This window comes from Falco punctatus (assembly GCF_963210335.1).
Source record: "Falco punctatus genome assembly, chromosome: 8".
Lineage (NCBI taxonomy): Eukaryota > Metazoa > Chordata > Aves > Falconiformes > Falconidae > Falco > Falco punctatus.
The window spans coordinates 64,415,115-64,441,420 of record NC_137588.1 but is presented as its reverse complement, the minus strand read 5'-3'; the positions used below and the strand labels follow the sequence as shown (position 1 = coordinate 64,441,420).

At 38.7% G+C, this 26,306-nt stretch overlaps 1 protein-coding gene across 3 annotated transcripts; it reads left to right on the top strand.

Moving 5' to 3' along the window:
* The first annotated feature begins 52 nt into the window (after window positions 1-52).
* RBM27 (RNA binding motif protein 27) lies at window positions 53-25,684 on the top strand. Of its 3 annotated transcripts, none has more exons than XM_080400639.1 (21): window positions 53-306; window positions 2,985-3,103; window positions 3,935-4,059; window positions 6,471-6,562; window positions 7,126-7,319; window positions 8,152-8,409; window positions 8,954-9,187; window positions 10,359-10,493; window positions 12,576-12,725; window positions 14,567-14,714; window positions 15,001-15,154; window positions 16,282-16,545; window positions 16,667-16,795; window positions 17,665-17,787; window positions 18,295-18,369; window positions 18,479-18,643; window positions 19,060-19,164; window positions 19,269-19,460; window positions 21,438-21,524; window positions 21,992-22,102; window positions 22,706-25,684. In XM_080400639.1, the coding sequence occupies exons 1-21, from the start codon at window positions 248-250 to the stop codon at window positions 22,790-22,792; spliced, it is 3,006 nt and encodes a 1,001-aa protein (XP_080256765.1). In that variant the 5' UTR covers window positions 53-247; the 3' UTR covers window positions 22,793-25,684. The 3 variants fall into 3 exon arrangements, with proteins under 3 accessions (XP_080256765.1, XP_080256764.1, XP_080256766.1); XM_080400638.1 differs by having other exon boundaries at window positions 55-306; window positions 6,456-6,562; XM_080400640.1 differs by lacking the exon at window positions 12,576-12,725 and having other exon boundaries at window positions 62-306; window positions 6,456-6,562.
* Window positions 25,685-26,306: the final 622 nt, after the last annotated feature.

Here is a 26,306-nt window from a genome sequence, read left to right as displayed (position 1 = left end):
AGGACGGGCTCTTCGCGACTTCTATTGGCTCGCAGAGAATGAGCTCCGCCTTCTGATTGGTGAGCGGAGGCCCGGACCCGCCCCGGCTAAGCTCAGCAGGTTGCGTTGCGTGCTGGGGGCTAGTTCCTGTACTAGGCCTCGGCGGGGGGGAAGGGGCCGGGGCGAGCAACGGCTGCGGGGAGCGGGCCGGGCCCCGGCGATGGCGGCGGTGGTGTAGGGCAGAGCCGGGCGGAGCAGCGAGGCCATCATGATCATAGAGAACGTGGACGCTCTCAAGTCTTGGCTGGCCAAATTGCTCGAGCCGATGTGAGTGCGGGCGGGGGCAGGGCCAGCCCGGCCGGCGGTGCGGCGGTGGGGCAGGGCTCCCCGCCGTGAGGGAAGGCGGCTGCCCGCTGGGGCGGGGGGCGGGCAGCGCTCGTCCACCGGCCGACGCGGGAGCCGGGCGAGGCGGTGTGGCGCCGGGCCCCGCCGGCAGCCCTCCCTCGCCCCGCCGAGCCGGGGGCAGCCCCGCGTCCGGAGGCCCCGGGAGGCGACAGGCTCCGGCCCGTCAGGGCTGCCCAGCTTGCCAGGGCTTCCGAGCGCTCTCCGTTCACGGGAGACGCCCGTGTGTAGGGCTGGGACCGCGGGATGGGATTTACCGAGGGCCGGTGCGCCGAGCGTGGCCTTTTGTCCCGAAATCTGCGTCTAGGCCTCCATGCGAACGCGCCGCCGAGCGCGCCCGGCGGGGTGCGGGGCCGCGCGCCGCTCCGCCGCCGCGTAGAAGTTCAATGTCCAGCCGCGTAACGTTGGGCTGTAGCGCAGCGCTTACCGCGGCCGCGAGCCGGCGAGCGGGGTGCGGGGCGCCTGCCGGCGGGGTGCGGCGCTGCGGTGGGGCCGGGGGCGCGGGGTCCGTGCGCTAGGCGGGGGCTTGGCGGGGGACAGTGTTCGGGCGAGTTGTGCGCGGGCAGCGGGAGCTGCTGTTCCCGAAAAGCGCCTTGCCCGGGGGGTGCTGGCGGCTGGGGTGTGGCGGGGGGTGCCAGGGTTGGCCTGTAGCGGGGGTCCTCCAAAGGCAGCTCACCGGTCCGTGACCAGCTAGCCTTACAGTTTCCCCGAAGTAAAACTGCTTGAAGTTGCAAGAAATACATTTACAACGTGTAGTTAACTCATTTCCACAGATATTTTTCTGCTTTTCGGTTTTAGATAGGTTTTGGAACTACTCATATGTAGCCATTAAGTAGCAGGCCTTTGAAAATTCTGCATGGCTTTCCTTTTTTCTTAACGGGTCTCTCTGGTACTTGGTCAGATCCTGTCGAAAGTCTCTCTAGACTGGAGCATAAATCTGCTCCTGTGCCTTCACTGCTAATTCCAGCAGACCTCCTGTCTTGCTGTCCAGCATTCCCTGGGTATCTGAGCGGCACTATAGGGATGTGAGTTGGGGCATGAGGGTTCATGGCAGAGGATCATAGAATCTGCTACTGGGTCCTGAGTGGCAAGTTTTCAGCAGTGAAAATACAAAATGGTGAACCTGAAGAAGCGTACACACCTTACGTGTGCTCCTGTAATGCCTAATGTAATACCTAGGAGAAACTAGTATATGAAGAAGGTTATAAAGTCACAAACCATCTCCTTATTTTAAATTGAAGGTTTATAGTAAGTTGCATGGGGGCATTTGAACTGAATACATTACATACAGTTTATTTCTTTTTGTGAGTGCATGTTAGAGTTGTAAAATCTAAATTTGTGGTTTCTTTTTTTTGTCGATAATTTTGTCGATAATTTGTTGTAAGTTGTCATTTAACATGGCTTTCATTGGATGGTGGAAATGGAGCAAACTATTTTGGAGTAGAGCTGCTTGATTGGCTACTCATTGAGGTTTTTTATTTTCTCTAACCAGTTGTGATCTGCATGGCTTTTTGCACTTTGTTTTCTGGAAATTTTTTTTTCACTTGAGATTATTTTGAGGTCTGTATGCTATTTCCTTCTATTTCCATAGTTAGTGTTCTTAGAAAATACACAATTCCCTCTTTAAATGTTAATCTTAAAAGAAAAATCTTCACATCATCCACTGTTAGGTTCCTACCTACCATCTGATAGCTTGCATCTGCCTCTTTTGAGAGGGGCAAAATGAAGAGCTATTGCTTAATCATTTAACGCTGTCAATCTAGTTCATACTTTCAAGTGTTCTTCTAGTAGTTGAATAATGGAATCTCAAGTAATACTCAATTTAAAGATCAGTGGCAGAGTATAGCTGCATGAAGTTGGCTATCTTTGGCCTTCATGAAGCTAGATAAGGGCTTGGGTAGTGAACCTATACAAATATTTGCACCCCTTTAAGACATTTTGCCAGTGTTAAAGGATTATTGTAAAATTTGTAGGCACAGAAGTAGCCCCTGGGGAAGGAAAAGCCCAGTGTGATAGGCACAGTAACTTAAGCTGCAGAATGTATCTGTGTGCATATTTAAAATGTGCTTTTGTGATATATCTCTCTGGACTACTTTCGATGGTGGTAATGCTTTAATTTTAAATCCAGTTTAACTTTTAAACCACTTTAATACTCCACAGTAATTGTACAGTGACTTTCCTCATACTTATTCTTCTCTTCTTGTAGAGTCATACCTGGTGGGGTTGCTGTGCTCACAGAAAGTTAAGAAAAAATAGCATCTGCTCAGTTGCCCTAGAATTGGATCTTTCTGTAAAAAAGAATTATAGTTTTTCCTGCACAAAGCTCAGGAAGGAGCAAAAGAAGGGGAACATTGTCAGGTGGGGGGGAGGTTTGTCACAAGGCAACTAAAATACTGTTCTGTAATTGGAAAAAGAAACCCAACAAACAAAAAAATCCTTTGCTGGCCCAGTCATCCCAGTGCAGCTGTGTTGGTGCTGGATGTCAGAAAAGCATCCAACGTGGTTGCCAGGTTTTCTTCGGTGGCTCTTCTGTAACTGATTGTCTAGCACGGAGGTTTTGGCATACTACAGCAGAATCAAGAATGGTTCTTTCTCTCTAATAGATGTGATGCAGACCCCTCAGCCTTAGCCAACTATGTTGTGGCATTAGTCAAGAAAGACAAACCTGAGAAAGAGCTGAAAGCTTTCTGTGCTGATCAGCTGGATGTCTTTCTGCAAAAAGGTACTGTGCTCTCCACTACCTCATCTGTTCGGTGGTTTTCATTTTGGGGGGTGGAGGGGGAGGGGGGAGAAGGGAGGGTGATGCACCGTTGTTGCCTTCAAAATATTTTTATCCATGAATTGAATATTTCTTACAGAGTATGGAGGAATATAAGCTCTTGTGATTAAAAAAAAATAATAATAATCTTAAGATGAAGTTTTGTAACTTAGACTCATTCATGGTGGGTAGGAGGAGATACTCTGAAACAAAAGGTAGCGATTTCATTTTGAAGTATCAGTTGTGCTGCCAGAATTTTCTCTGACAGATGTTTGGTAAGTTTTTGAAAACCTGGTCTATATTGATCTTTCAGGCTTCTGGTCAGCATTAAACACTTGAAATTCTGACCCTCACTGGGGAAGTTATTGTGCAGGGGGTTTTGTGATCTGATGTTGAACTGATGATTAGTCTTCTGTGAATGATTTACTCAAAATTTGCCATAAAGAGGCTGCAACTGTAGCTAATGGAATAACTGTGGATTTATTCCTTAATCATAAGTTATGATCATTCTTGCCTGTTAGAACACTTCAAAGTTGTAAATGTGATTGAAGGAAAAGTCTCAATTTCTTTCTTTTATATACCTGATGAATTTCTTTGTCTAAACAAACAACCTCAAGTTCCACAAATGTAATCACTGGAACTAATGTTCATTAATCTAAGATGACGATGCTGATGCTGTGAGCAGTCCACCTGGATGACACTTCCCCCCCCCCCCCCCCAGGTACTTCTCTGGTAAATCTAACAATGCCCTTAAATCAATATGTAACAATATTTTCTTGTGTTCTGTATCCTCAGAAACTTCAGGGTTTGTAGATAAACTTTTTGAAAGTCTGTATACAAAGAGTTATCTTCCTTCTCTTGAACCCTCAAAAGTAGAAGCGAAGCCTGCAGGTCAGGAAAAAGAAGAAGTCAAGGAGGAGGTAACATCATTTTTTTTCTGCCTACCTGTATCTGATTTGCAAATTAGCCATCCTCTACATTTGTGAGGCAAAATGTGAAAGAAAAAATCACTTTATTGTGACTATTGATCTTTACAATCTTTGTGCATCTGAAGAAAAATGGAAGATGACTGTTCACATAAGAACATTTTAAAATCCCTTTGTAGAATCTACCTTTAATCTGGATTAATAGCATTCAGAAATCCTATTCAGGCATCCCTGGGATTATGAGCTGGTAATGATTTGGAAGGGTTTAAGAGAGGGGGAAGAAGCAAAAACATTCTAAAACATTTCCTTTTCCAATTTTGTATATTCTGTGAGGCATAGAAATTATTTCAAGGGATTTCTATAATCCTTAAAAATCAGTGAAATATGGTGGCCTCTATAACAAGGGATAATTGCCTTTAAAAGTGAGGTAGCGTTCATTTGCAAACAGTTCTTTTCTCTTGTTTTTAAGTTTTATTGACAGAAATGAAAACAATCAAGTTTTTGGGAAAAGCGAAGTAATATTTCCATAGTTGTCTAAATTACTTGTATATTGTATAATCCTCTGCTATCACTTGTCTAAGATAGGTGTTTTTTTCCTTACGAGTTGCTTGTCCAAGGGAGGAGACCTCTTTGTGTTTGTAGCATCCTAATGTACCAGCTGTGAGTGCGTGCTGGGGAAAAAATTGCTATAAAATTAAATGTTCTTTATTTCCTTATACTCTGATCACAGTTTGCAAATATACTTCAGATCATATATGTGGTTTAATTACTATGAAAAAGATGCAGGTGAAGTTAGAAAGTATATATGAAATTCTAGTCCTTTCCCCTTGCTCCAGGGATGTGTGTGTCATGCAGTGTTAAGAGCAGAACCTTGCTCTCTTTATAAATGGACCATGGGGAACTTTTTTCTGACAAGTACTCTAAATGGTATTCAGATTTGTGCTTTTGTCTGTGAGCCTAAAATAACACCAAGGAAAGACTTAGCTGGAGTTACTTGTTCAGTCTTCACAGTTAAAACTGGCTGATGGTCATGAAGGTGGCAAATGGCTGTAGATCGAAATCTGTCAGTCAGCCAAAACAAGGCTGCGTTACATTATCGTGCAGAACACAGTCATCATTTGGCAGAATGTGATTCATCAGTTGATTTAAATTCAAGTTCTTATTTTTAGTTTTTTTCTTTCTTTTCTGATGTCCTTTTTTTTTTTTTTTGAGGATGAAACCCAGAATTACAACAATTTATGGAAGTAGCTTTGGTGATGGAAGTTCGTAATTTGCAACTATATAGGGCTTTCACTTTAACAGTTCTCCAATCAGTTCTCAAAAGTACTGTTGTAATTTATAAAAAGTGTTTTAGAACTACTTTTGTTGATTTGGTCAGTGCTCCAGTGGGGGGAAAGTGGGAATTTTTGGGTGTATGAGGGGAGGGGCAGGGATGAGGCAAAAGAAGATATGTAGGACAGCTTTGTGGGACAACTTTACAGGATCAGGACATGAATTAGTTATTTCAGCATCAGTAAGGCCTTGATGATTTATCACATGGCTCAGTGTATTACAGGATTCTTGCAAATGGAGGACAGAAACCCGGTGCAGAATCATAGCTAAGTTGAGGTTGGAAGGGACCCCAGATACCATGCGATACAACTTGTGTTGACAGCAGGGCCTTAGGTTAAGCTATCTAGAGCCCTGTCAAGCAAAGTCTTGAATATTTGTAGCAATCTTGCCCAGATAGCCCTAAACAAGGATGCAGGGGGCCCTCCTTTTTAATTGGAAAAAAAATCTTTTAAATATTATTGCAAGTAAACTTTAGCCACTAAAATTTACAGTAACTTCTAAGCAGTGTGAAATGGTAGCAAAGGTAGCAAAAGCACAGAGTAGTTTCAAAGTGATTTACAGCAGTGGTATAGCTGACAGACTTCTAAAACTCTTTTGTTGAGGCTAGCAAGGAGTGTGACTAGTTCAACCGTGTGAACAGTTTTTTGCTTTAAAGCATTCATTTCAAAGTGTAAACTAGTGACATACCTACTTGGAGAAGTAGTTTTCCTTAGTTGTGTTCCAGTTACAAGATTCAGGAAATACTTCATTTGTAGAATTGCTCACTCTAACTAATGAGATAGAGTGGATAGAGAAACTGTCTTTCATTAATCCTGTTTAAAAAAAAAAAAAAATTCAAGTAGTATGGTGTTAGGGCATCCCCTCTGCTGAAAAACCTGGAAGATTTGAAACAAAAAGCCCAACAACCTCTGGTGCTTGATTACTTCTAGTGCTTAACTATTCTGTGCAAGTAATGGTTAAATACTGTTTTTCTATGGGATGCTAACTGTACCTTGAACTAAATTTTGGTCTTGTTTTCTTCATTTATAAAAAAATAAAGTGATACTCTTGATTGGTAGTTGTCTGTTAAACAGAATTTTCAAGAGTCAGTTGAGGAAGAGCGCGATGGCAGGAAAAAGAAGTATTCCAGTCCACAGAAAAGCCGTGGAGATTCCAGTGAACAAAGGTTAGTTTTGAACCAAAATATTAATATATTATTCTGTATTTGCTGGCAATCTATAACGGTGGATTTTTTACTTCATAGGTAGTGATTTTTTCATAAAAATCATGATTTCCTCCCTATTTTCTCTGTCTCAATATATTATCTGTATGCTGGTCATGTGCATGAGAACTCTTCACCACAAGTTGGTCTCTTCCAAAAAATTGACAGTGTTTTTTAATTGTTAGTACCTAGGAATGTCATCAATTGCATTCTTTCCCTTGTGATATAAATGAAAAGCATTGTTCGGGGGATTCACACAGTGTCAGCATCACTTTTAAAACTTATTTTGTTTTGGTTGTCTAACTTCACCTTTCCAATTCTATTTAGTTCTCCCCTTGCTGTTTTCTACAAATAAGTGATTCAGCTTTGAGATTCTGTACTTCTCTTTGTAATTTGGGAAATTCTGGCTCTAATACTTCACAGCCCAGATTGGACGGGAGGGTTGAACAGTATTGTCACTTGTTGCAAGCTTGTTTTTTAATTTGGTTTCTCTTTTCATAAGCACATTCTACATATGTCTTTTCTAGAACCAGAGAGAAGAAGAGAGATGATGGAAAATGGAGGGACTATGACAGATACTATGACAGGAGTGACTTGTACAGAGAGAAGTCTAGCTGGCGACGTGGCAGGAGTAAAAGTCGTAGTAAAAGCAGAGGGTTAAGTCGAAGTCGTAGCCGCAGTAGGGGTAGAAGCAAAGACCGTGATACAAACAGAAGTGCTGGTGAGTACCCAAGGTGCTGCTTTAGGAGAATATCTAACACTAGTGATGTGAGGTGACTCCTACATACTGTATGGTCTAGCAGGCTGTAGATGTCCTTGAGTAGTTGGAGTAAATTCTGAGAACTTTGTGTTCCTGAAATTATTAATTAAGAGGCTGTTCTTCAGAGTAGAACAATTAAGGGGATTGTTTTCTTCTTTGCTAACCTCTTAATTTATCCACAGGTGTATACCAGTGGATATCAGTAGCTGATACGTTTGTGCTGTGTTTGTTGACAAGCTATTGACTCCTTTTCTTTCACACACACACAAACCCTATCTTTTTGGAAAATAGTGTTACCCTCTTTCACTCTGTTACTGTGTATTTTTTAGAGAAGGTTTCTTTGTAATTGATGGTGGTTATTATGTGATTCATTGTTCTTTTAGGGCTCATTCAGGGCTGTTGGATAATTAAGAGATGCAGATTACAACAGATTCCAACATGCGTTGAGACCACCTTAGTTAAGGACATGGAGTAGGTTTGTTGTTTCAGGCTTTCCCCTCCCTCTTCCTACTTTAAAAGAGAAAGAAGCTGTAATCCAGAATGGAATAAGGACTAGAGGAATGAATGCATATTTTGCAAAGAAAAACATTTAGTTTTCTGAAGTTAAAACCTTGTTTACATTATATCTAGGTTTTATTCCGTTGATAAGACTAAGCTCCTTCAAGAACAGTTTAACATGCAGAGTACTGAATATTAAAGGAAATGTTTATACTGTTGTTTATTGTCTTTTTCTCAAAGCTCTGTTACATAGAACGAAGTGTGAAGACTTTACCTAACTTTTTTTTTAAAACAGAGCACCGGGAGAGATCAAAATTCAAGAGTGAAAGAAACGATGTTGAAGGTTCATATAATCCAGTTTCTGTGTCTCCCAGTAAATCTACTGAACAGTATTCATCTGCACAATCTATTCCCAGTGCTGTTACTGTAATTGCACCTGCGCACCATCTTGAAAACACAACAGAGAGCTGGTCAAATTACTATAACAATCATAGCAATCCCAGTTCGTTTGGCAGAAACCCTCCTCCTAAAAGAAGATGTCGAGATTATGATGGTAAACTTTATTAGTTTTCAGTTTCACACCTTGTTTCAATTATTCTGTGACCTTTCATTTTTTAAGGTATTCACTAAATGTAGGCAGCAAGTCAAAATGCAATAGCATGTGGAATATACCTTGTATGTGAAGGATGCATGTATGACCTATATTTTACTGGGGAGGCAACTAGTCTTTCTGGAAGCAGTTTATTTGGTGGATAAGAACATGTGGAGTTTTTTCATAATTGTGTATAAGCTTGGCAAATATCTCAACCACTGGTAGTTCTGATAAAGATTGTAGTATATGTGTTTAATATAAAACAGATGATACTTCTGACTTTTTTCCCATAGCTTTTATGATGGATGTATGTAGGTTTGTATGCTTTTATGGAAGATTATTCAAATTTGAATTACTTTGAAACTTCTTCTGATAATGTCATGTTGGATCAGTGATAGAGTGTTTTCTTTAATAAGAAATTCCAGCAGAAACTGAGATGCTATAAATCACTTGACAATTTATTAATTTTTTTCCTAAAAAGATTATTAAATGTCCTGTTTTGCAGAGCGAGGATTTTGTGTGCTTGGTGACCTTTGCCAGTTTGATCATGGAAACGATCCTTTAGTAGTAGATGAAGTTTCCTTGCCAAGTATGATTCCTTTTCCTCCACCACCTCCGGGACTTCCTCCTCCTCCTGGTATGCTTCTGCCCCCTTTGCCAGGTCCAGCTCGTAACATGAGGTTACCAGTTCCACAAGCTCATCCACAGGCACCACCTCCTGTTGTGCTTCCTGTACCAAGTAAGTAAAAACATTGTTCTTTCTTTGTTACCAAGTTAAAATGATAGCTTTCTGGGAAATCCATGTGTATTCGAAGTAATAAGTTCAAATTTCTTTGCTAGCCATGCTCTATTCAAAATATTGCCAAAGTAAGTCTGTAAAATAGTTTGTAAAATACTATGTTCCCTAGCACTCCAAACTGAATTAGTTAAATTGGATGGGGAAGTGGAGGGGAGTCTCTTTCAGATTATCTCATAACCCTGCTGGTGTTTGGATTGATCACTGACAATTGGATTACTAGCTTTTAACATTGATGCATTAAGAAAAAAAAGATTTAATCTAAAAGTTCTAATAAACTTCTGTGTTTGTGCTATATTATCTGCTACTAAAAAGCAGTACATAATTGATACATCTAAGATCAATTTTAGCTCAACAGTGATCTCTGCGATGTTTAGCCTTTTCTGTTGTCTTACTGTATCTTACAATGTAAATTATATGAAGAAAAAGAGTATTAGAGATGTGGTTACTCTATTCCAGTAACACAATACATGCAGTGATAGTTGCATCAAATAGCAGCAGTAATGGGATGAGAAATAATTTCATGTAGGTTTAACACTAAACTTTGCATGAGCCTTTCAGTGGGCAGAATTGGCTTGCTATGGAGTGAACTGACAGTGCTCCCTCATTGCAGCTGTGCGTTGATAGGTTGAGTAGTAAACTCATCGTCCTTTTTTGGGCATATAGTAAGTAGGAATGTGTGTATTGTATATGGTGTAAGCAAAGCAAAAATAGCTAGATAAATTCCTTGTCTGTAAATGCTTTTTGCCCTGTAGTTCTTGTTTTAAACCGGTAATCTAAATGTTGCTGATACAATCTCTTGCTCTGAGCAAGCCTTGATTCTCCATGGTCTTGCTGAGGGAGGAGGTGTTTTAGTTAATGCAAGCTCTAATAGTAATTAATCTCTGGGGAAGAGGAGACACTTTTTTTTTGTCCTTTCTGGGAAAGAGAAGAGGTGTTGGAATTAGAGTAACTTCTGAACAGGGCTTCTCAATTTATTTTACTGTAGTGGGATTGTAAATATTTGTAATTGACCTTGTTCATAGCAAGTCATAAACAAATTGCATTGAATTGTTTGCATAATTTATCTATGGAGTTCTAAGTCTTAGTGATCTATTCTACTATGTCATTGTAGGACCACCTTTAACACAGTCAAGTTTGATAAATAATCGTGACCAGCCTGGGACGAGTGCAGTGCCCAGTCTTGCACCCGTAGGAGCAAGACTACCTCCTCCTTTACCCCAGAACCTACTGTATACAGTATCAGAACGTAAGCAAATTTTACTTTTTTTTTTAATCTGCTTGAGATATAAATTTTAAAATTCCTCTGTTGATGTGTGATTAGAAGATTAGGCAGATTATCTCAGTCTTCCTCCAGTACATACAAATCTAAAAAGAAGTCTGATGGCTTTCCTTGCGGTCAGTCCATCATCTGCAGTTACTGTGTGAAATAGCAGGAGTGTTCTGTCACTCTCTTAGGAAAGATCATTGTGGGGAGCTTTGGTTGGGTTTCATATGCTCAAAGCAATAAGATTGTTGAATAAGAAAGGGATCCCTTCATCTTCACGTTGTTTAGTAGAATATGGGTAGGCAAAAGATAGATTGGCAAACCTGTAATTACTGTTTAACTTGGTCTTTGTCTGGTTTTGGCTACTACAGATGAGAGATTTTCTTTTTATTTGATTTTTAGCTGTGTATCACAATAGTCTTTACAGTCTTCATATACATTACTGCTTTCTTTCTGTCTTTTTTTCCAGAATCAACTTGGTTCTAGCATTCTAATTTAAAAAAAAAAAAAAGATGGCTTTCAATATGTCCATCTCCTTAAGAGAGCTCAAATTTTTTAGAAGTGGGTTTTTATTAGGGGAAGTAGCAGAACACCTGGAGAGTCCTAGATTGCTTGATTTAAATCAAAGTCTGTATTTCTTTTGATAGTGAGAGGAGTAATGGCATTTCCATGTTTTATATGAGCTAAATAATTAAATCTCGGTGTTTTATAATCTTCCTGTCTGGGTTTTTTTTTACATAAATATTCTGAATTTTATTCAAAGTAGGGCTCTAGTTCATGATCCATGTCACTTCCTTTGTGACTTCCATGCTTTTTGGAACTTCAGTCTCTCAAATATCTTGTTAGATAATCTGTTAAATTATCTCCAAATGCTGTCAGGCATTTAGATGTCACCATCAGATTCTTTCAGCTTCAGAACTTAGCTTCTAATGGGCAACTGTCCATCTTAGCTGGCAGGGCATCACTGACTTCAGTTACACTTCATAATTCAGTTCGCAAGAACATCTGTGGAGATTCTTGTGTCCTGTTCTGGGACTGGTAACAGTAACAACTGCTGGTTGCCCTCTTGCAATCAATTGTATGCCAATCGCGGAGAAGGAACTTGCGGTTCAGCTCATGCAAGGTTAATGAAACTTCTTGGCAGAGTCTGAAACTAAACTGTATAACATCAGCATTGAAATTCTGGGGCGTCTGTTTTAAATTGTAGGGTCTTCATTGTTGTTATGGAATAAGGCGCTGTAAATTTAGAGTGCTTCAAGTCTATCAAGTTCCCTTGTATAGGCATTCATTTCTGTTCCAGGATGTAGTGTGTTTCTGTGGAGGCTTTTCATAGACTTTATTCGTTCTTGTATAGCTTTTCCTTTTTATGGTTGAAAAAATGCATCATCCTTGATTTGGACCTTGGGCTGGAGGAACAATAAGAGTTAATTCTGTCATCTTGTGTTCTCATGGTTACCCCTTTTTAGTTAAAATAATCATTAGTACCTTACTAGTACTGGAGCTAGGCAGCTGATCTCGCTTTTACAAAAATTAGGAGAATTTAATAGTTAAGTATTGGTCAAATTACCTGATTTCTCAGCTTTCGTTGATTGGAATAATTTAAATATGTTCTTCCCCAAAAATCTTTTTCTGAAGTGAACTAGACTGTTGGGCAGCAAAGACTGAAAATCTGTTTGCATCTTAGGCCCTACAGAATAAATGCTCAAACTAAATCTTCTGTTGCTTCCCTTGAAACATTGTCAGACATTGTGAAGGTTGTCATATAGACACCATGTTCCTTCTTCAGGTAGCTCATCAGCAATACTCAATTATTGTGATGTGTGCGCTTTTGACAAACAATAACAGATTAAAAACCCTAAGAGAATATGCCCCCCCGACTTGGGCATAAAGTTCAGTTGAAGATTTTAAATAGCTACACACATTGGCTGTACGACCCCTTTTCTCTCTTCTCTTCATCCAAAACAACTTCTGATTCTTGGACATCATGCATTTCCTTAAAGGAAAATTAACCCTGAGTCTTAAACTCATATGAAAAACTCTTTCATTTCTCTCCTTTTTTTATAGATACATATGAGCCAGATGGCTATAACCCTGAAGCTCCTAGTATTACCAGTGCTGGTAGATCTCAGTATCGACAGTTCTTTACAAGAGCACAAACGCAGCGTCCAAATCTAATTGGCCTAACATCTGGGGAGATGGATACAAATCCAAGAGGTAGGAAGGGTTTCTAGTCATTGCTGTTGCTATTTTTGTCCAAGGCGGTCAACACTTATTTCCCCCTTTTTCAGGCTGAAAGCAATATTTTTTTTCTCACTGTTCTAGTATTTCAGAACAATTTTCAGAGATCTCTACCTTTTTAAAAATGCTAATATGACCATATTAAAGTCAAAGCGGCCTTTTTCTCAAAAATAAACACTTGCTTGGGATAATAATAAACTTACAGGTTGGGGCGGGGGGATTGGTTGGTTGGATTTTTATTCCTCTTTAGCCTGTGAAGGCACTTTTCAGGTGCTGGGTGCTTCTAGAAAGGAAAATGGTGTAGAAACGTGGCTTTAAGTAGTATAGTAGCCAAGGGTATGTTTAGGACCCAGGGCACAGAGGTGATGATCTACAATACATGGCTCAGCAGTTATGATGGCAATAAGGAGGAGAACTATTATGGCATGTTTTTTGTACTTGGTCTGACTCTGTCAGACAGATGTTCTCTCAAAAATGAACATTTTAGGTAGCATTCTAATTCTCCTAGTCGGTTGAAATCCCAGTCTGCATTTAAGTAATTCTGATCCTTAATTGTATGGATGTAGATGTAGTCTCTTAGAGGTGACGTACAAAATATCTTTTAAGGGAGAGAACAAGTCACAGCTCTTTAAAGAAATTTTTGTTCTGTTCGTATAACTTTCTTTCTCCATCCTGCTTTCCCCACCCTGATCCTTAAAAGAAAAAAAATGTTAAATTTCTTTGTTTACTGTTGCACTTCAGTGTTTCTTATTTAGTGGATTTTTTTTTCCAATATTTCCTTCCAGTGACTCATCCTGTAAAGAATGTGTTTAAGTATTATTGCAGAAATTGCTGTTGCTGTTTGCATCTTAACAGACATCATAAAGGCAGGGTTGGGGCTTTGTTGCTGGCCCTCAGATTCTCTGTAAGACCCATTGCTGTTGTAAGGCATGGGTGAATGTTCAGTGGCAATGCTTCAGACCACTTGTTTTACTGTCTTTGTTGTGTGTGTCTAAGGTTTAGTCTAAAATCATCCTCCAAAGTAAGATTAAAACTATGCCCAAAAATGCCCAGTCTTTGTTCTCACCAGTGTAATCAGCAGAACTCTGACATATATAAAAGCCATAGAAAATTAACTTATAACTCAGACTTCTTTTTAGGAGTTAAATGTTTGGCATACACAGGATCCTAACAGCAATAGCATAATCTTAAAAAGGTTGTAAATAAATACTGCAAAAACTGTGATCTAGCACTTCAGCTTTCCGTTTGTAGAAGTTGCTTCAAACTTTAATGTCTCAGAGTATAATTTCGTGCTATAATTGTACTTAATTGACAGTTTGTTTCTGAAAACTGGATGGACGGGTGACAAGAGGATAGCAGTGGGAGGAGTGGGTTCTTGGTTGTTTTTTGACTGTCAAGGGTTAATACAAGGAAAGTTGTTTATTCAGCCCATGCCACATTGCAGAAGTCTGGGAACCTAGCCTTGTTTCTTTTCCTCCCTTTTTTTTAATTTTTTTTTCCCCCCTCTTCCTGCAGAATCTCAATTTTCAGTACCTGAAAGGTGGAGTTCTAGCTTTGTTTCTTCAAGCTAATACTAATGTTAAAAGTCAAAATCTCATCTCTGCTCGCTGGGCTAAATGTTTGTTTTCCCCACATTGTTTAGTTAGGCTAGCAGTGATCTTTGAAGTAACTTTGTAAACAAAACTGACCAACTTGATAAAGTCTTCCTAATTTTTATGGTTCTAAACTCAACCCTATTTTGCTGTTTAAATGACCATTTTTTCCGATGTCTCCATTGATGTGTGGTGAATAACACAGGCCATATTCCTTTCCTCCAGCTGCCAATATTATCATCCAGACTGAACCTCCCATTCCCATTACAAATAATAGCAGCAATGTAACTAGAGTTGTCCTTGAACCAGACAGCAGGAAAAGATCTCCAAGTAGCATGGAATGTCCACCATTAAAGAAACCGTGGCTGGCAAAGTAAGAATTAACAACTGCAGTTGACTAATTGGAACGCAATTTGTTGCTGTCAATGCTGTGAATGTTGCTATTGACCAGTCCCTGTAATTTGAGCTGGTTGGGTCAGAAAATCTGTGTCCCCATAATCTGGTCTACTACTAAATGTTTAATGGTGGGAGGAGGGTTTTTTGTTGATGTCTAGAGCATATACTTTTTATGAGAAAAAGTTAAATGTGCTAACATTTTCTGCCCTACTTAAGTATGTGTATGCCTGTCTAAATTACTATCTTGGTCTCATGTTCTCTAGGCAAGCAAATAACAACCAGAATAAGCCGGGATTTTTGAAAAAGAATCAGTATACTAATACAAAGTTAGAAGTTCGAAAAATTCCACCAGAATTGAACAATATTACACAGCTCAATGAACACTTCAGCAAATTTGGAACTATTGTAAACATTCAGGTAAAAAGAAAAAGTTCGATTTTTATGCCTGAGTGGGGGTACTTTATTTTCCCTGAAGCTTTCTTGAATATTGCAGCAGAACCACATTCATTGAGAAATCTTAGTGGAGGCTGACTGGGAGAGTAGGTAATCAAATTCCAAGAAACCTTTTCTTGATCTGCTCTGTATTATTATCATCTTAATTTTGTACAAGTACATTGGCTTCTGCCTTTGTGAAGTCTTGCTAAATTTGAAAGGCTTACAGGTTTAACAGTATCTAAACCAAATTAGGTTTTGAGCAACTTTTTTACAAGATATCTTCTAACACTTTCTGTCTTGTATGATGATCCTACAGTATTTCATACTCAGGATTTTGACAAAGATGCTACAGGAGAGTGTTATATGCATCAGTTTATTACCACTTTGCATCCTAGAACTGACTCCAGTTCAGTGGTGTTCGTTGCCCTGTAAGAAGGGGAAAAGCACTATGTAAGAAAACACAGGTAGTTACACAGTCAAAACAGCATTTAATTTCCATTTATTTTTCTAGACGAAACAGTTGCCTCAGAAGTCCTCAGGGGTTTAAATAAAAGACAGATACCTGGGAAGCTTCTGAATTTATTGAGTTAATCGTTTTATGTCTTAGCCCAAAAGATACTGTGGTGCTTTCTGCACCTCGATAATGAAGTAATGCATTTAAAACATGCTGTCTCAGTCATTATACTAGAAAGTCCAAAGTTTGTTTTTATTCCTGTGATACATTTTTAGAGAAAAATAGTCTTATTCAGGACTGTTAGATAGTGCTTCTTTCAGAATGTGGTGAAACTTTGCATTGTGTGTCCTCGGACAGCCGTGGTCTCTCAGGAGGCTAGAATAAAGAGCTTTTGAGTCAACACTGTGGTCTCTTCTGCCATACCCCATGGTGGCAGTTCACAGTGCTCTGGATATCTGATGCTATTTTATTGCAAGTACGTGTTATATTTGCCAAAAGGTACTTGGTTTCAGTTATGTAGAATGTTTTACCTGTATTTTGAGCTGTTGATACCACTATATATCCCACTCATTGGAGATCTTTAGATTTGTTTGTTACTGGTTGAAATGTTTTCTTCCTTGAGAATTAATGCATTCTAATGAACTTTTTGATTTAGGTTGCTTTCCAGAATGATCCTGAAGCTGCTCTCATTCAGTACTTAACTAACGATGAAGCTAGGAAGGCAATTTCCAGCACAGAGGCAGTTTTGAACAATCGGTTTATAAGGGTACTGTGGCACAGAGAAAGTGAACAGCAGCCTTCACTGCTGCAGCAGCAACAGCAGCAGACACCCACACAGTCTCTTCATCACCAACTTCACCTTCAGCAGCAAGCCCTGACTGCAACTCCAGCTGTAACCATGCATAGCAATCTGTCAAAGGTACTGTGCTATTGTAAACTAGTGATTGAGCAGTAAAGGTTATCAGTGTTCCTAAATGACTGCTACTTCAAAAAAGCAAAGTATATAATTTTTCATTTTTTTAATGTCTATTAATGCACAGCTGATGAATAAACCACTGGCATCTGGTGCCTATGTGCTTAATAAAGTCCCAGTGAAACGTCGCCTTGGAGCAGCAGGTGGAAACCAGCCTGACTTAAGCCAGTCTGGGGCTGTAGTAGAGGATTCTCAGGTACGTTTGTGAAGGCTGACAGTCTTCATGCTTTCAGTTCAAGCTTTGGCCTGTCAGCAGAGCTGGAACTAGCAAATAGAACTTGCAAATTGTTCCCACTTGGTTCTGTTTCTTTTCACTAATGTTCCATGCACCCATGGTCAGTTGCTGCTTCCTAGTTTTGTTAGCTGTTTATATAAAATGGGTACAATGACTTCAGAAACAAAGTATTAGTATTTTAAGTAGCATAAAGTATTTTTGGCCATACTTCATAGTAAACAAATTTGACAGCCTATATGTGATGTCAACTTTTTGTTGGCGATCTCATTGCTTTCCCAGTGATTTTTCAGTTTATGCTGTGTTTTAACAGTAGTGCTAGAAGCTTATGGAATACTTCTGCATAGAGTTCAGGTTGATACTGCTTGATTCACACTGATACTGTAGTGCAGCATGTGTTCTTGGCCACAGAGAAGTCCTCCTTTTAAGAAAGGAAGTATACAGGTGACTTGCTGCCTTATTTGATCAGAAAGGGTGGTGTTGGACTATGACTGCGAAGCTGAATATAATGCAGATGCAGAAGATCAGCTTCAGTGATCTTCCCAAATGGATATCAGGATGCAGAGGGTGTTTCGGATGAAGAAGGAAAGAAAGTACCTTTTGCAGAAAGCCTTTTAACAAGCATTTAAGCTGATTGCTTCTGAGCAAGTTGACTGCTAGACCAGTGCTTTTATGCGTGTGTTTTAATTACCTTGGTCTTTTTGTCTCGTTGCGCAAATATGGAAGTTTGTGGTCATTTTTCACAGTGTACATTCCTCTAAAATTAATTGGCAGTGTATCGCATTCATTTTATGCTATTACATATTTTTGTTTGTGTGGTTTTATTATTTCAGACGTTTCCTACTTCTACAAGCCACTCAAAAATGGTTTACAGTTCTTCAAATTTAAAGACACCTATGAAGCCTGGTACAGGGTCTAAACCCCACGATGTGCAAGAAGCCCTTAAAAAAAAACAGGTACTTCTACTATTCGTTGGTTGACTGACAGTATAGCGATCAAAGTACATCACAAAGAAGGGTAATTGCAGTGTACTTTTTACATTAGTGTGGGTTTTGTCATCGTTATCAGACTTCTTGCAAATGTACATGTAGGTAAATCATGGGTACTGGAGGTATTCCTTTTTGGGGTGTTTGACTTGACACACTTGGTCACGTGTGTGTTTCTGGCTCCAGGCATTTCTCTGATTTTAATCTCTGCAGGTATGAGACACTTAAATGGCAACATAGGAAACATTTCTTAAGAGGCTTCAGAAAGGGGCAAAAATTTAGCAGAGTACTTCACAACAGGAAGTTAGCAACTTTTTATTGTTTTCATCTGCATTAGATACACTTGTGCATTTTGCAGACTGCTAGTTTTCATTACAGCCTTCACTTCTGTAGCTTTAAGAAGAAAATAAGATATATACAAGTACATATAATGTTAGATTGCTGTTTACTGATTGAAAGGATTTTCTCCTTATACAGGAGGCAATGAAACTCCAACAAGACATGAGGAAAAAGAAGCAGGAGATGTTAGAAAAACAAATAGAATGCCAGAAAGTAAGTCTGGAATGTCTTCTAGTAAATACATTATCAATTTGTAGATACTCTTCTGTTCAGTGTTGGTTTTCCTGGAATTTTACATTTCTGTTCATTTATTAATACACAGATGTTGATATCCAAGCTGGAGAAAAACAAGAGCATGAAACCAGAAGAGAGAGCAGAAATAATGAAGACCTTAAAGGAGCTAGCAGGAAAAATATCTCAGTTAAAGGATGAACTAAAAACATCATCTACAGCCACTACACCGTCAAAATTAAAGTCCAAGACAGAGGTATTGATTGCGCAAGATAACTTACCCACCTGTCTCTTGTAACTATTTCTAATACTGTCTCCTAAAAATGCAGCAACATTAGATCAAAACACTTCCCAGGCAGTGTTTTGAATTTGAGTGATAACCATGGACAAGTGAGCTATGGTTTTAAGGAACTCTGATGACCTAGTTCTGCATGTAGCACATCCAAACTTGTTCCAATTCTGAAGCAGAGAATTCTGGGCCCTTCAAAAAATGGGTTGGAAAAGGGGCATGGTGGCAATTAAACTGAATATAGGGGAAAATATGGATGTTGTGTACTGATTTATGTCATTTACATAAATGTATTGCTGAAGAAGTGGAACAAAACATTAAAAGCACTCATTACAGTTCTGCTTTTCCCTTCTGTTTTCTCTTTCTGCACCTTTTTCTCTAAGGCACAAAAGGAACTTTTAGATGCAGAGCTGGACTTTCATAAGAGGCTTTCATCTGGCGAAGACACAACTGAATTGCGAAAAAAGCTAAATCAGTTACAAGTAGAGGTGAGTTTGTCTGGATTGATGCTTTTAATATATTTATATTTAAGCGTTTTTTAAATCCTTTTAAACAGAGGATGGTTTTGGACATTATTTGCCACCTTTAACAGGCTGCCCGTTTAGGCATTTTGCCTGTTGGTCGAGGAAAGACAGTGCCAGCCCAAGGAAGAGGACGAGGACGGGGTCGTGGTGGGAGAGGAAGAGGCATGTTGAATCATATGGTGGTGGATCATCGTCCCAAAGCACTAACAGTTGGAGGCTTTGTTGAAGAAGAAAAAGATGAATTGTTACAGCACTTCTCTGTAAGTATGAGGTCACATTAAAAAAAGAAAAACCTGAAGAGAAGAATTGTGGCCAAACTTTAAATCTGAGATTAAGTAGGTAACCAATACCCAGGATGTGTGCTTACTTGCGAAGAGAGGCATGCTAAGATCTTTGTAAATAACACTTTCTTTTCCAAAATCTTGAAGATGCAAGTCTGTTTCTGGTAGTGCAAACAAATCAAAGACTTCATCCTGAATTCATGGAACAGGCTGTGGATAAGCAAACGGTTTCAAGAGTTGTCAAGGATGTAAATGTAATGTCTTTGAGCAGCTACTGCAAAGTAGCTATAAATAGATTCTTTTAATGGGTAAAGCTAAAAAGCTTACTCGTATTAATTCTGCATTACAGTAGTTCAAAACAGGTATTTTTCATCCCTCTAACATCTATCAGCCTCTCACTGTTTACAAATTATTTTTCAGATTAGCAATTCCTACCATTTATCTTGTTTCTCTCTAGCTCAAGAAGTAAAGCACTGTTTTGCTAAACAGAGCATCAGTTTCAAAGTAGTTAAATTTCTTCATAAACTCACGGTAGAGCAAGTAGCTTGCTAGTGTGCAAGTTAAGGTAACAAGGGAGTTTAGCATCATAAGTAAGCTACCATAATAAAGGGAAAGCTGATTTTAAATTTCCCTCAGTCGTGCTTTCCAGAATGAAATGTTTTCATATGCAAAGCTAGTAAACTTCTTGGAGAAGTCATGTAATAGTTCATAAATAGACCCAGCATGAAAGCTAAGCTTGATCAAGTCACTTTGATATTTCTGGATGCTCTTTGCAAAGCAAGTGACTGATATGGAAAACTCATTTTGTAGAATCTTACCCTTTAGAGCTGGATCAGAAAAGCAATAGAGTTCTGGAGAGAACTGGTAATCTGAAAGCTTGCTTGTTCCTGGGTTGAGTGGGAAAAGAGAACTTTACAGTTCTTCATACAGTGGGGTAAGCTTTGCTCTTTGGGGAACTGTTACTCTGGCCTCATCGCTTACCAAAAGCTTAGAGGCCACTATTACTGATTTGATTAGGTAATTCAGTGAAAAATGTTGTGTAGTTTGATCAAAAAGAACAACCTGCTTTATGGTGTAATAATAGTGCTATGAACCCTGGGAGAAGTCCTAAGAGGGCACCAGAGTGCCTTTTCTAAAAAGGTCTTTGTTTTAATTCTATTTCTGAGTGACTTCGTGTTTTTAAAAGTTTTAGCTGGTCTTAGCTGCTGAAACCAGTAAAAATTTTTACAAGCAGCTAGTGCTGTTACTAAAGCTATTATCTTACTGGCTTTTAAACTACTTTTCTTCTGTTATTCATATTAAATCCAAAGTTCAATATGGTTTTCTTTTGTACTGCTTGTACTCCATGCATAAATCCTTTTTTTGTTTGTTTTGGGGTGGGTTTTTTTACTATTTAATTATCATTACTGTGGTCATTCCAGTTTTCACCATTATGCCATACATAAATAGCAAAAATGCGAACTTTTTAATTTAACCATACTAGATAATACTTTTTTCCTCCTTCCTATAGTATACTGACAGAAAGTAATCAGGAGCTCTATAGCAAAGTTTGATTTCTGTTACTGAAATCTCTTTGGCAAATTAATGAGCTTTAAAGGACTTGTTTAACAGGTCTAAAGAAGTTCAACAGTGAAAGCAGAAGAGAACAAGGGAAGTAGTAAATTCAAATAATTACTTTCTGAGGTATAAATCAATACGCTTCCCTTTCCTCCTGCAAAATTAAACTCTGCTTATTAGAATAACAAAAAATCTGAGCTTTTGCCCAAAAGTAGAGGTACAAGTGCTGCCATATTGCTGGATGACACAGCTGAGATTCCTCTGGCTCTCACTTTTCTGTCCAAAAAAAAAAAAAAAGACGTTTCAGTGGCACTTCAATACACTGCAACTTTAGCACATGATGATCGTGTTTTCAGAGGAGAATATTACCACTGTTCTTAACAGATTTTTCTCTCATAGAAATTTGGAGATATTGAAGACCTTCAAGAAGAGGATTCCCCATTAAGTGTTGTTCTAACTTTTAAGTCTCGATCAGAAGCTGAGAATGTAAGTAGAATAATGGATATATTTTCTTAACGGTTCTAAAATCAGAATTTTTAACTTCTTGTGTTTGCAAAGCTTTGTGTTTTAAAATTTAGCAGGCTTTGATCCCACTGCTTTGAGCTAGATAGTGTGAGTATTTGTTGCCACTGCATGAAGCATCATTACAGAGGCAAATACCTCCTGTTTACCTTAATAGTAACATTGGTCCTTTGCTGATACGGGCTCTGTCACAAGCAATTTGGAGCCCTGTTAATCTTTCCAGACCACTGATAAATGAGCATTATTTAGCAGATTCAGGTTTGAATGAAGTTGCTCTCAGAAGACCAAAGCAGATGATTGTGGCTTATATGCTTGAGATCTTCAAGTGTGCACCTGCATGATGTTCGCTAGGTCAGGCTTATTGTTGTTGATTTTAAAAGTTCTTTACTTGATGTCTTTTTGAAAATACGTTCATTTAAAATACAATCTAGGCTGCTAACCAAGGATCCCGGTTCAAAGACCGAAGGCTACAGATATCATGGTACAAACCTAAGGTACCTTCTGTGTCCACAGAAATTGAGGAAGAGGAGTCTAAGGAAGAGGTATGAAAATACGTTAATAACTTAAATCACTCTTCTAGGAATCTAACAGCTAAGAGTTCTTTGGGATACAATTTTCTGTTTACTGAAGAATTTTCATGAAAGATGTGTCTGCAAACCAGAAACTTATTTTGAATAGTACATTTTTTAAAAAGGGGAAAAGAGGGGGGGGCGGGAAACCCTAAACTTTCTGGTTGAGTTGTTGATCTGTCAAGTATGAGAATAAACCTAACATCCTCTATATGCAGGCTGCTCATCTTTTTACTTCACAGTATTAATGCTCCACCATAGGATAAGTTACGTATATTCTTTCCTGTAATGATGAACACATTTAAGCTTTTGAAGGTTTTTCTGTGCAGGCATCTAATAGAAAACTGTTGTTTCAGAGGGGGTGGGTCGTTGTTTATTCCTGCTTTCTTTTCCTTTCCTGATGTGTGAGGCTGCTGTTCTTCCTGTAAAAATGAATGTAACTGTGTGCTTTTAAGTGAGATACGTGGTAAATAAGAACCTGATGTAAAGTACAGCTGATGCTGCATTGCATGACAAGTTTCCTAGGATACAGCATGGAACTTACTTGTTTTAAAATTATGTTTTATCTTCATCTAGGAGACTGAAACCTCAGATTTATTTTTGCACGAAGATGATGATGATGATGACGAAGATGAGGATGAATCCCGTTCTTGGAGAAGATGAAACTTGATGTTGGAAATGTATAATTTTAGGAATGTAGTTCAAGCTACATCCTTTAAACATTTATTTAAGGAAGTTGATAAGCCAAAAAAAGCTTTACTTTCTTTTCAAACCACAAGATTTAAAGTGAGCAAAGTTTGTTATAAAAACATTTCGGATATAGAGCTGTGATACTAAGCTAGCCAAAGGCCCAGTAACTTTTTACATAATTATCAAGCTCACCAAGGTGGTGATTTTTTTTCTATTTAAGAAGGATAAAAAAAGAGGAGAGGGGTGGGGGGGAAATACTAGTATTTTCTTGTGTCACCTGTATTACCTTGTTTTGGGTTTTTTATATGTGATTGATTTGTCAGTTTATAATTGAAAAGATATTACAGGTTTTATTTAGCAATATTACGGGGATAGGGGAAAGACGCAAACTTTCATTAAATGTTATGAAAGAAAAAAATTGCCTCATTTGCTAATTGAAAAAGGGTAGCATTTTGTTCCGTGTGGAATCACTTATTGTAGGGATTATTTGTGGCTAGATTCATAAATCATTTATTTCAATATGTTTGAAAGCCACCCAGGTTCTGTGTTCTACTGCCTTTTGTGAGAGGAGATGGAAGAAGCAACTTAACAGGGTATTGTAATATTGTCCAGTTCACTCTGTTTCTTCAAATTCTGCTTCACAGAAAACATCAGCAATGACACGTATTCGAGTGAATTTTCACTCACTGTTGATTTTATTCTGTAGTTTCAGTTTAAGGTGCAAGTTTAAGTTAGACTGTTTACTGCATTTCAGTATTTGTGAGCATGAATGTAATGAGTTTCACACTTCCTCAAAAAGGAAAACAACTAAGCAGGCAACTGCCTACCAGCCAGTAGTAACTCTTCCTCCTCACCCTGTTACCAGCTGTTTATGTTCAAACCAAATCCATGAAGTGTTCAGAGCAAAATGCTTTTTAGCCAATAGAATGTCAGTGTCCTGCTCAAAGACTGGCATCAAACCAGCGCTGTAAGTGATGAGTCTTCAGAGGAGTGTTCAGAGCTGGGTTTGGAAGGTTATTAATTTATCTCAGAGTATAGTTTTGTTGACACATTTAAGATGAACACCATTACATTCTCGGTTGCCTTATTGTTGTACCATTTTAAAAACACACCCGCACCCCATAATGGCGTGTATTATGATAGGAATGAGGATAACAAGTTCAGATACTTGAGCCGTGTATCTTAACTGTTACGCAGCTCTTGCAGTTCATGAACGTGTTACCCAGTAAGCATTTTCCTTGACTGTCCATTTGTACTGTACACTTTTCAGTACATTTTATGTACATTTCTATACAAAATAAACAGAATGTCGGTGCAAAAATGCTCTCCTCTTTTGAATAATTAGTTTACCAGTATATTTCCCAGTGAGTTCCCAACTGAAGAAAAATATACATCAAAAATTTAAATTACAGTGGCTCTGAACCTGGCTAGCGACATGTAGTTGAGCATGCATTTGGGTTTACAGTTCCCCTGACTTTGTTATCCTTTTGCCGTGGTGGTGTATCAAAAGTCAAAACCATATCATTTTCTGTTTCCTTGTCAGTTGAAGGGAATATGTCTTTCAGTATTCTGCCTCTTCGCATTGAAACCTCGGTTCTTTATATAATTAGGACTTCCCTGCTAATACTGAGGCTAAATTACAGACATGGAGAAATGAGGGGAAACCAATCCTACATATTTAGAATGTCTTGCTTTTCTCCCGTCATCTCTAATCGTTTTGGTTTTTTTAAATGTCTGTGGCTCAGACAGTGTATATTTTGAAAAAACCATTGCAGCAAACATATTTGAGTCCTGACAGTTTAACAAAAGATAGAGGGAACAAAAGGATTTATATATTTTTTTGTACAGAGTTTTTTCTTAAACTGTATAATTTTGTAAATATTTTGCCTTTTTGTGTACTAAAACTACCAGCGTATAGATTTCAATAAGAATTGTTGTATTTTTGTATTTGGAAAATTAAAATTACAATGAACGAATGAAGCTGTAGGAAAAATTGCGGTAGTCTGAGACACGTAGAACGGGATTCCTTTTCATATGGTTTTAGCTCTGAAGTGACACCTGACTGGCACACTGTCAGGGACAATTGCCCTTGCCCTCGGTCGTGCTGGCTGTTCAAGTTGAGCGAGACAGGAGGGAGGTGAGTGCGGTAGCTTTATTTAATGATTTTTTGAGAGCTTCATAGGATTTCTTTTTTTTTTTTTTTCCTTATCTCCGCCCCCCCCCCCCTTTAACAGTGCACATAGGCAGGCTTACATAAATCCTCGAGTGACATCCCAAACATGATTTCTAAACGCAGAGCTACAAAAGTGAGTTGTGCCTCTGAACTTGGCTTGCGTATTGAAAGCATGCTATTAAATTATTGGGAATTTAAGTGATGGGCAGTATAGCTGTATCTGACTTCTGGTGTTTAAGAAGGAGGAAAGCTGTTTGAAAGTGACCTTCATTTTCCCAGGCTTGTGGCTCTCCCCATATTGTAGGGTATGACAGGCTGCGTTAAACTGTTTGAGGGGTGGTTTTGTTTTAATAAGTAACATGGCAGTACAACTTGCTTTATTTTTATGGTAACATTTTTTTATTAAATTCATGTGTACTTTCAGGGAGTTAAATTTTTAATCAATACTAACTTGTGTACCCCAGCCAGTGGTTTTACAGGTGATGTGTAACTAGATGTTACCAGTCTGTACCTAGTGTGTAAATGCTGAAAGAGTATCTGATAAGAAAAGAATGTAACTGCTATGAAGAATTACCTCCCTGTTGTTGTTGAATTAGCCTAAGCAAAAAGAACAAAATGAGAGCTAGAAAGATAAATCTGAAAACAATTGCCTTCTTATTGTGAAAACACTTTTATTTTTCCTTTTTTTTTTTTTAACAAAATCATGTGAAAAGGAATGAAGTTCCTCTTGGTGTATAGTAAACTTGTACTATAGTTTTTACAAATTGTGAACTTGTGTAATAGTATAATAGGAGATATTGTTGAATTTCTAACTGTTTATACATCTAAATTCATATATGTAATGTTTTATTGATTACGATCTGAATTTCTAAGATGCATGTTGACTTTTTTGCAATAAAGATATACTGTGGAATGGTTCAAGACTTAGAAAAGACAAAGAAAAATTTAACTTAAATAAATTGGACAGCAGAACCATTCAAAAAAAATTACAACTATCACAAAAAGAGCGTTATCACTTTTTTTGGGGGGGAAGTGTATGCGTGGAGGGGATATTTATTTATGTGGAATGTGTGTGCGAGTTTGTTTTACTTGCTAGCATAGCTAGGAGAAAAATCTTCCAAGTGTATCAGTGCTCTGCGGTAGTACTAATTAATACAGCGGAATTGATGGGGGGAGGATACGGTGGGGGTGGGAGGGATTCCATAAAGGCAATTTTACATTGTTGGGGAGGTTCAACATTTAACAGAAAATTGAAAAATGTTTTACAGACCACGGTGGGTTCTGTGGTCTCTTACAGATTTGCAGCATTGCTGG

Excerpts from the sequence above, each read along its gene's own strand:
- RBM27 (XM_080400638.1), top strand. The coding sequence starts at position 248 with ATGATCATAGAGAACGTGGACGCTCTCAAGTCTTGGCTGGCCAAATTG. Across the intron at positions 17,788-18,294 it reads AAGCCCTTAAAAAAAAACAG|GAGGCAATGAAACTCCAACA; the intron begins GTACTTCTACTA and ends CTCCTTATACAG. Across the intron at positions 21,525-21,991 it reads CTCGATCAGAAGCTGAGAAT|GCTGCTAACCAAGGATCCCG; the intron begins GTAAGTAGAATA and ends AATACAATCTAG.